General features: G+C 37.4%; 3 protein-coding genes across 3 annotated transcripts in view; 2 read left to right on the top strand and 1 right to left on the bottom strand.

Moving 5' to 3' along the window:
* Positions 1–29: 29 nt before the first annotated feature.
* LOC111451045 (zinc finger protein CONSTANS-LIKE 12-like) lies at positions 30–2,597 on the bottom strand. The gene is made up of 4 exons (XM_023091292.1): positions 2,034–2,597; positions 1,713–1,946; positions 1,232–1,584; positions 30–1,018 (listed from the first exon to the last, which is right to left on the bottom strand). The coding sequence occupies exons 1-4, from the start codon at positions 2,412–2,414 to the stop codon at positions 886–888; spliced, it is 1,101 nt and encodes a 366-aa protein (XP_022947060.1). The 5' UTR covers positions 2,415–2,597; the 3' UTR covers positions 30–885.
* A 1,642-nt stretch (positions 2,598–4,239) lies between these two features.
* LOC111451542 (cyclin-U1-1-like) lies at positions 4,240–5,161 on the top strand. The gene is made up of 2 exons (XM_023092015.1): positions 4,240–4,734; positions 4,811–5,161. The coding sequence occupies exons 1-2, from the start codon at positions 4,319–4,321 to the stop codon at positions 5,082–5,084; spliced, it is 690 nt and encodes a 229-aa protein (XP_022947783.1). The 5' UTR covers positions 4,240–4,318; the 3' UTR covers positions 5,085–5,161.
* A 293-nt stretch (positions 5,162–5,454) lies between these two features.
* Positions 5,455–9,946, top strand: part of LOC111451702 (peroxisome biogenesis protein 22-like) — a 5,981-nt gene continuing 1,489 nt past the window's right edge. Inside the window, exons 1-6 of the mRNA XM_023092218.1 lie at positions 5,455–5,901; positions 7,661–7,903; positions 8,005–8,052; positions 8,208–8,264; positions 8,350–8,451; positions 9,774–9,839. Coding sequence (XP_022947986.1) covers positions 5,794–5,901; positions 7,661–7,903; positions 8,005–8,052; positions 8,208–8,264; positions 8,350–8,451; positions 9,774–9,839 — 624 coding nt within the window. The 5' untranslated portion in view covers positions 5,455–5,793. The remainder of the gene's footprint in view (positions 5,902–7,660; positions 7,904–8,004; positions 8,053–8,207; positions 8,265–8,349; positions 8,452–9,773; positions 9,840–9,946) is intronic.

The following is a 9,946-nucleotide window of genomic DNA, read 5'->3' as shown; positions in this document are numbered from 1 at the left end:
AAAAAAAAAAAAAAAAAAAAAAAAAAAAAAAAAAAAAAAAAAAAAAAAAAAAAAAAAAAAAAGTTGTAGCTCTGCCTAATAAGCAATGATTTCGTGGGTGGAAAGGAAAGAGGCTAAAACACATGGACTAAGGTTGTCCCACGAAGGTCTTCATCACCTGTTTTCTCTTACTAACTGGATATATTTCACCATTGCTACTGTACAAATCAAGAGGAAACACAAAAATCTTGTTAAACAAACGAAGAACCAACCAATTTGAGCACAAAAATAACCCAACCTCTTCCGGGCAATTTAGAACCACTCCTCTGTTATGGACAGTGATTGCTGACAGTCTGCCGCTTACGAAGCTTGTACTGGCTATAGCTACATCTTTATTTACAACCTATCAGCCATAACACATCGTTAATGGTTGTTAAATCACTCATATTCAAATATGCTGTTCGTATAGTGGACACTGCATGATCAGCCACTCGTTTTAATTACTTTCTATTCATTAGTTTACCTCTAAAATGAAGAGAAGGAAGATTTGCGAGAATGGTAAGATATCGTCCACTTTGAGCATAAGCTCTCATATGACTCGTACTCCACTTTGAGCATAAGCTCTCATATAACTCATACCAACGAAAATAATGTTCTGTACTTATATAAATTCATGATCTTCCTCTTCACGTGAAGGTGATCTTTCTGTTAATTAGTGAAGGTGGGACTATGGTAATTGATTTTACGATTGTACCAAATGGACAGATCTTACCTCTACAGAAATGTTCGAGACCCATTGAGATTCAAATTCCAGGACATGAATTTCATGATGTACTGAGCAGAAAAACATACCTTGTTCTATATGCCTTCCGTTTTGGGAACGAGACCTTGAGATGTGTTCATGGGTCATGGCTCGAAGTTTCTTGTCACGAGAGGATCATAGTCATAGGCTTCCCCTGCTTTCACGAATCGGCCTTTAACCCTTTTTCTCGTATCAGCTCTGGCTTTTCGAGATGCGTATCGTATTTGCTTTCCAAATCTGAACATAAAGGAGGTGCAAAGATCATCAAAAGAGGTACCTCTCTTTGTCACAATTCAGAATCTTTATCTCAACGGAAGAAGCCACGATGATGCATGAAGATACCCTTCTAAACATGCTATCTAAAGAGATGAATGAAAACGATGGTAATTAGACGAGCAAGGCTAATTCATGCCAAAAAAAAATGAGAAAATTAAAAAAGAAGATACCTACGTTCTTGTTTTCTTCTTTTCATTGTATCTCATCTTGGCTTTATCCCTGTTCCGATCCTTTACTTGTGGAACAATAGCTTCCATGCTAGGGTCCCATGACGTTTCTCCCAAAAACCCCGGTGATAAACCGCAGTCTTGATAATCTGTACCACTGCTTTCGCCAGTGATATTTGAGAGTGAAAGTGATATGGTTGAATGAACCTGAGCAGTAGTAGGAAATCCAATGTTGAGGTTTCCATTGCAACTAGGATTCATAACCATACAATTTGAATTCCCATTTTGAATCGTGTTCATGGAAAGACCGACTTGAGATGATTGAAATCCCAAAAAATCTTGTTGCCCAGATAATGAATCCTAAATTAAAACGAATGCTTAGCACAACCAAGAGAGCAGAGTTGAATGTTTTAGATGCGATGGAGCCAGATTATGTGCCAAACATTGATATCATACAGACATACATACATACATACATACATACATACCTCAACAGGATTCTCAACAGTATTCTCAACAGGGCCATTAGATTCAGTAGACAAGTTTTTCCCCATTAGAAAACATTCCAATTCTCCAGCTCCAAAATGGCATTTCATCGTACCTTGCGAACAGCCAAACAGCTCTTCCTCAGTTTCCAAGTTGAGTGAAGCATCGCCAAGATTGAGACCCTCGCAAATATCATTGTTCTCATGAGTTTCAACATCCTTCAAATCGGAACAACCCTACAAGAGTAAACACATCGCAGAATCATATGCACATTTGGATCTAATCAGATCGGCAAGAGATGAAACAAAATTAAGAAACCCTACCTTGGGAAGATTGGAGTCGTCGGAGAGAAATGAGGGTTGAGGTCTGGACAAAGGCAAGTGATAAGAAGGATTCAGAGTGAAGGAAGAAGCAGGAGCAGCGATCCAGGGGTCAAACTTAGAGCAGTCATTGAACTTAGCAGGGAGCAATTGAGGAGAATCAACATCGGAGAAAGAAATGGAATCGGCATTGATGGAGGAGGGGGTGGGCCAGTGAGAAGGAGCATCGGAAGAGACGTCGAGAACGGAAGACCAAATTCGTGAAAACTCAGGGATGGAAGGGCAAGGAGAGTAGGAAGGAAGATCCTGAATAGGGGGACCCATGGAGGAACAAAGGTCGCAGTTCCATCCATAGGCCTGACAGAGCGGACATTTATGATTCATACAGCAGGCAATGGCGGGGTGAGAGCGTTGCACTTATCTCACAGCACTGAGCGAATATGTCGTCGTGATAGAGAATTAGCGGAGTGGACGAAGCCATCGCAGGTGAAACAAAGACGGGCACAATCGGATTTACAGTAAACAACCGCTATCATCATTCCACAGAAGTCGCACAGAGTTTCCATAATTAACTCCTCTTCCGTTTGAATCATTGAATAATAATTTTTTTTTATATTATTTTTCATTATTTTTTTATTTTTTTATTTTTTTATTTTTTAATTCCTTGGCTTTACCGAATTTAAGCTCGTGGCGGGAATTCGGCTTTATGGTTGTATTCTTCCAACGGAAAATATGCCTTCATTCATATTTCTGGGATGAAAAAAATAATTAAAAAGCTTTAATCAAATAAAATGTAATACGTATAATCTATAAAATATTATAATTTTCAATAAAAACGAACCAAAATGAATTTTGTAACCGCTCAAACCTACCTAGACATTGTTCGTTTTGACTCGTTATGTATCGTTGTTGTCAGCCTCATAATTTTAAAATTTGTGCAGAGTACAATGAATTTCTTATAAGGGTGTGGAGACAATTTTAATATTGTGAGACTGATGGCCATAGGTAAGAGGCAAAAACGAACAATATTGACTAGTGGTGGGCTTGAGTTGTTACAAATGATATCGAAGCTAGATAATGGACGGTGTGGCCGTGAGGACGTTGTGCCCTGCCCAAATGGTGGATTATAAGATCCCATGTTTTTAAAAATCACTAGACTAGGGTGATATGGATTAAAGTGAACAATATCCGTTAGTGACAGACTTGTTTACAAATTTTGTATGATTTAATGAACGTATTTGTATGGCACAAAAAAGGAAGTACACCCTTTGGCCATATTAAGCTTATTTATAACCATATTGTTGCTTATAGTTTTGTTTACACAGTTGCTTTACAATCTTGTTTGAATGGATTATTCCTTTGCAAAAAGCTTTAGATCTTAATTTAATTTGATTAAAAATTAAAATAAAGCATGTAAACGTGATAGAAACTTTGTCGTAAATTTATCTCTTTCTTATTTAATATATCTGATATATTAAATATTAATTTATATACTTTAAATTAAATATATTTATTTCTTTTTTGTATTTAACGTATTTAATATACGATTGTATTATGAAATATTAATCTTCTCAATTAACGAATTTAGGTTATTTCTTGAACGTGATTCTCCTCGATAAATTGTTCAAGATCACACCAATAATCTTAAATTTTTAATATAATTGATAATATTAAATTACAACTAAAATAATCAAATCTATTATCAAAATTAAATCTCGCATAAAATTCATCCCATCCTCTTCAGTCACATCATTTATATTTTATAAATAATATAAAATATTCTATTATAACATTCATTATAGCGGTAAAAAACAATGTTATAAAAAGTTTACGACTTTTAATAATATGGGCTGTTATGACGTATGATATATCGTTTTTCATAAGTTATTGTATCCATTATTTCTTGTTTATAAGAGTCGACCAATGAATCGACCTTTGTCTCGTGCTGAGGCCAAAGGGTTAGATTAGACTTGGGCGCATATTCGAATGTACCAAAGTGGAATGGGATCCCAAATTTCAATTACAAACAAGAAAGCCACAGCCACCAGCTACACGAATGGCTGATGATGTTCGGAGAAAATCCATATCACTTTATCTACACATTCAAACAGTTTGGCCGGTGGACCCATGTCCTATTGCTTTCTCAGCCAGCCCAGCATGTACGTACACGTGTCAGTCACCAGTCCAAACCTGCCCGATAACATTATTCCAATACCTCCAATCCCAATTCACTCGTTCCATCACTTCTGAGCCATTCACCACTACCGGATCATATGGTGGCTTTGTAAATGCTAACCGGCAACGACTTCCCAGCCAACGGCCTTGCCGAGGGCGACAACGTGGCCGAGCCAACCCCAAGAGTGCTCATCATATTAGCCTGTGTGCTGGATCGGCTAGTGGCCCGTAACGACCGCATCGTAGATGGCATCACTCACCAGATCGAGGAGTCGAGCAGCTGCGGCACTAGCCATATCGGTAACAGCTTCAACGCCTTCCATGGAGTCCGAGCGCCTGCCATCTCCATATTGAAGTACTTAGAGAGAATCTACAAATACACCAATTGTAGCCCTTCTTGCCTCGTGGTTGGATTCGTTTACATCGATAGGCTAATCCATCGACACCCCAACTCGCTAGTCATCTCCTTGAACATTCATAGGCTTCTTGTCACGAGCGTCATGGTTGCCTCTAAGATCCTCGACGACGTGTGAGTCTCTAAATTCCAAATTTTAAATATTTAGAATTTCGTTACAGTTTACCACAGATGCCATATTTGACTGCAGACATTACAATAATGCGTTTTACGCGAGGGTGGGAGGGGTGAATAAAGTGGAGTTGAACAAGCTCGAGTTAGAGCTGCTTTTTCTATTGGATTTTGGAGTGACGGTTAGCTCCAGGGCTTTCGAAACCTATTGCTTGCACTTGGAGAAAGAGATGTTGTTGAATGGTAATGGAGAGCTGCAGAGGATTGAAAGACCATTAATGGCTACCAATAGCTTGGACGACGTGTCGGAAATTTCTGTGGACGACACTCTGGCTTCCTCTTCGCCACCTTAGTAATCCACTAATTCAGCTACTTCAATATGTTGTAATGTATAGTTTTTTTTATTAAACACTCTGAATCAATTTTGTCAGTATGGATTAATATGAGTATATACTAACAATTTTATCGAGATAAATATACTTAATTAATTAACTAAATAATATTATAGAATACAATATTGATATTTAAAATTAAATAATAGAGAATTTCACGTTATCAAAATTTAGAAAATTTAAAAGTGAATAAAATAAAATTAATTTAAAATTTTATAAAAGTCCAGAAAAAGTCGATTGGAGGTAAAATTTAAAAAATATATTTATTTTTAATATTATATATTCTAGTTATTATTATTATTATTTTGGTGTAAGATTTCGTATTAAGCAAGCCCAGTATCGGAAAGCCCATGAATGGTACGGAGGAGGTGCCGTTTGCCGGGCTCACCGTGTCCTCTCTCTTCCTCCGCGGGGCGACGGGGAAAAATAGGGAACTAAAAGTCGAAAAATCGAGGCGTTAATAATTCAGGACTTGTATCCACCGTTGACGCAATTTCTTCTGCAATTCTTCCAAATCTCTCTACTGCATCAACAATTCCACTTCGATTTTCCGCACTAAAATTCCCGAGTTCTGTTCGCTTCCTTCTGCTCCGCGCCAATTTGCAGGTTGTATTATTGGATATTCGAATCACGAGAAGATTCATAGGCGAGGTCGTCTTTGAGTTCTCCAATGGCTGAAAGTTCTTCCAAAGACGACTTACTCCAGCTGATCAAGCGCCTCGGGGCTTATCTCACTGTCAAGATGTCTGATTTTTTCCCGATCTCTACCCAGAATCTGGTTCTAATCTCTAACCCTGTTTTCTTCTTTTGTTCGTTTTTTTGATGGATCTGACCGGCTTTAGGTTGCTGCTAGTGAGTTTTTTCACGCTGGATGTTTGATATATTTTGATCACCCAATTTTGTTTTCGGCTTTTTTTTTTTTTTTTTTTTTCTATGTGTATTCTGTTATTTTTTCAACATTCGAGCTGTGGATTGTTTTTTTTTTCTTATGAATTATATGCTTCAATTACAACGGTTAATACTTTATCTTCTTCGATTTTGTATTTGATATTCAACAATTCACCACGCTGACAAATGATGCGGAAAGACTTCTCTTTCGAATTGGAGCTTTGTGCTACGAGGTCCGTTCGTCATATTTGGCCTAGATTCTATTAGACCTGGCGAAGCTGTTGTATGCTTTACCAAATTAGTTACTATTGTTTTTATTCTGCAGTACTTACGCTTCGAGGATGGTATATTGTGTTCAATTATGAGATTTAGGTCCATGCCAATCGTTAATCCCAAATCTTTGTCCCAGACAAAGAATAGGTCAGCAATAAAGCATTTGATAGATACCACTTGTTATGGACAAGAGACCTCCACAATGATCTGTTATCGTTTATTTTGAGCATACGTTCTCATGACTTTATTTTAGGTTTTCCCAAAAGACCTTATACCTATGGAGATAATGTCCCTCACTTATATACTCACGATCTTCTCCTTATTTAGCTAATGTAATGTGGGATTTTGGTCACACCCACAATCCTCCCTTCGAACAAAGTACCTCCCTGCCTCAACAATCCTCGCTTTAGATAATGTACCACCGATTCTCTCCTCAAATAGATCATCTATCCATCTAACACTTAAACAGGCGAGCTCCATCTCACCTCTTTGATTGAGCTTTACCACAGATCTCTACTATGACCATTCGAGATCCATGATTTTTTTTGTTGGACTCTCGAGGATTTTACCGTCATGGTTAAGTTAAGGACATGACTCTGATACCACTTGTTATGAACCCAGGAATTATTTCATTGGTTTGATTTGTAGTTGAAGGACTCCTAGTTTCCTAGTTTATGAGAACTAGGGAGATTGAAACTATGGTGCCTTTCAATTGCTATTAGAATTTTTGAATTATTTTGGTTAAACTTCATACATTCTAAAGTTATTTTAAAGGGGTTCCCCGAGCACGTTTTCACTTATCTATTTTTGGAATCTTTTAATTGATTTTAACTTATAAAATTGCCAGTTTTTAGTAATGGCATTGACCGATGCATATATAGAAAGTCGGGTCATTGCAGAGTCCTTTGGGAGAAACAGAAAGAAAAAAGGAAAAGAATGTTGAAGATTCTTTTGATCTTCTTAATGGACTCTAGTCTTTGGATCTTTTAGGGACTGAGAAATAGAGCTGTGTTAGGAAATTAAATTTTTTTTTTTTTCATTGGGTTCATAATATCCAAAAAATAGATAAACTTAAGGTCTGAGCCAAATCAGTCCTTTTGCTGGTCTAGTTTGTTTCAAATATTGATGGTCCTTTTTGTTTGGGTGTTTGGAAAGTGCTTCAGTTTTTGTGCCTTTTGGTCTTGCTTGGTTCAAATTTAAATAGAAATCGATAGCTCAGTTCATTTTCTGTTTTGGCTTAAATAACGTAAATGTTTATTGTGTTGACCGTTTCTGATTTGTCTGATAGAACATTATGTTGTTTCTCCTTTGATACTAATCAACAAATAAGGGAAAAGGGTAATTTGGTGTCTGACTAAGTCTTGAAATTTTATCAGGATTCACGGTCTGTTGGGGCTATTGCTGGAGTTGCTGTTGCAATAATTTTCACATGGAAGCTGTTGGGATCATCTAATGGACATCAGAGGCGACAACCAAAAAGGCAAACGCCTGCAGCAAGTAGTTCTACTTCTAATGTTGGGTTAAATTCAAGTGAACAATTGATATCTTCTGGAGTTTGTTCATCTTCAGGGGACTTAAGAGCGCACAACGTTGTTGATGAATTCTTTCAGCCGGTCAAGGTTAGAGCTCAAATTATGGCCTATATCTTCTCATACCTTTTTAATTTTGTTCCATTCACATGACACGTGTTTAAGATTTCCTCTCATACCTTTCCATGTAGCCAACTCTGGGCCAAATAGTGAGGCAAAAATTGAGTGACGGAAGAAAGGTAACCAATATCCACCTTTGTTATTCATCTTTATCTTCTCAGAAGTTTTACCTTGTTATGTGGAATTTTGGTGAAATATCAATATATGAAATTCTATGAAGCTTATATAAGGCAAGAAAGAGTCAGTTTTGGTACTGAAAATGTTCCATCTCTAGGTAACATGTCGTTTGCTTGGAATAATTCTCGAGGAAAACAGTCCAGAGGATCTACAGGTATTTAGCCTTTTCCTCTTAACAAATTTTGTGCTTGAAACTGCTTTTGGGAATATCTAATTTCGTTTACTTTGTTTTGCATCAGAAACAAGCCACTGTGAGGTCCTCAGTGTTGGAAGTACTGTTGGAGATAACAAAATATTGTGATCTTTATCTCATGGAAACAGTGCTGGATGATGAGAGCGAAGTAAGTGCAATGCTTTATGGAATTTTATGATTTTTCTTAATTCCTACATAATATCTTGGTAAACTTATATGATTTCTGATGTTAGCTTTGGTATGATTCGAACGATTATTGTGCTTCACCTTGAAGACAAAATCTCTTCCCACTCACGTTTACTTTTCTGACATTCTAANCTGACGTTCTTCCCAAGTTCATAGTTCCAATCCAAAAGAAACAGATTCCTGATTAATTTTCCCCCAAACAGTACAACGATGAACTACGGTGATACAGTCAAATATAATACCCAAAAATCAAGGAGGAAAGCGGCGGGAAAAAATAAAGAGGCGTACCCGGGACTGAAACCGATCGAATCGATAAGGTTTTTCTCCGGCTGAATTTCGTAGGTGAATATCGAAAGGAAATTGAACTCTGAGGTGCAGAGCTTTTAGGAAGGGCTCGCAGGTGAAGAACAGGGGGGCATTTCATGGTAATCGAAGAGAACGCCATCGAAGAAAACCGGTCGCGATTAGTCCGGCGAACGGCGAACGGTTTATATGCGAACCGCTACCTTTTACTAGTCGGAAATGTTTGCGATTCGTTATCGTGCGGTCAAGATATATTATTTTCTTTAAGATCGAGTGGTTCAGATTTTTTTTCATCCTTTTTGTTTTTTTTTTTTTTTTTTTTTTTTTTTTTTCCCTCCACTCGCGTAAATCAGAGGTTGAAAGATTAATCAGACTGGTCGATCTGTTATAATCAATATTGTTAGAAACCAACTGAATACTTCTTGAACATGGGAACTTAAAAAAATCAAACCACTTTGTTCGAGCGTCCGGTCGTGTATGTGCATTTTGCTCACCAGCGTGCTATGTTTGTGCACTACACTTTCTGTACACGCTTACCACACATGCTGCTCCTTGCTAGGGATTCTGCTTTCTGAAACATCCTTTCTTTCACTCGCTAAACCTCCTTCCCTTGCTTAATACGTACTCATGCTATGCACACTGTCTATTTCATTTCAAGTTGTGAACCGTAGACCCCTACTACTGTGCGTGCATGCATTAATCAATGCCATTGGCCATCCTAAGTCCACCCCGGTTATTGAGTTATGTGTATAGGCTACTTGCCCATTATCTAGCACACGCCAGCGTTGCTAATGCCAACATTCTTGTTCTGTGGTGTTGGCTGGGTGGGGTTGACTGTGTTTCCTGTTTTTGACATTTCATAGAAACATGCTTTCTTAAGACTCATATGTTCTTGATACTTTATTTTTTTCTTGTTGTTTCTCTTCTTGCTGATCTCATATGTTATTCGTTTTTATTTTAAGACATAAACTATTTATGCAGAAAAGAGTTCTTTTGGCACTCGAAGATGCAGGGGTTTTCACATCTGATGGTCTAGTCAAAGACAAGGTTCTTAACTGTGCTTGTTTTGACTTTGATAATACTGAAACAATTCTGATTATTTTATTTTCTTATCTTAGGCACATTTGATAGCTATATAGTTTTTTTTTTTTTTT

This window comes from Cucurbita moschata, unplaced genomic scaffold, assembly GCF_002738365.1.
Source record: "Cucurbita moschata cultivar Rifu unplaced genomic scaffold, Cmos_1.0 Cmo_Scf00013, whole genome shotgun sequence".
Classification (NCBI taxonomy): domain Eukaryota; kingdom Viridiplantae; phylum Streptophyta; class Magnoliopsida; order Cucurbitales; family Cucurbitaceae; genus Cucurbita; species Cucurbita moschata.
Note: the sequence above shows the minus strand (reverse complement) of the source record. Positions and strands in the feature narration are given on the sequence as shown.

Coding starts and splice junctions, on each gene's coding strand:
- LOC111451045 (XM_023091292.1), bottom strand. CDS start 2,414: ATGAATCATAAATGTCCGCTCTGTCAGGCCTATGGATGGAACTGCGAC. Junction 1,585..1,712: donor CTGTTGAGAATCCTGTTGAG/GTATGTATGTAT, acceptor GTTTTAATTTAG/GATTCATTATCTGGGCAACA. Junction 1,019..1,231: donor GAAAAGAAGAAAACAAGAAC/GTAGGTATCTTC, acceptor CTTTATGTTCAG/ATTTGGAAAGCAAATACGAT.
- LOC111451542 (XM_023092015.1), top strand. CDS start 4,319: ATGCTAACCGGCAACGACTTCCCAGCCAACGGCCTTGCCGAGGGCGAC. Junction 4,735..4,810: donor TCTAAGATCCTCGACGACGT/GTGAGTCTCTAA, acceptor ATTTGACTGCAG/ACATTACAATAATGCGTTTT.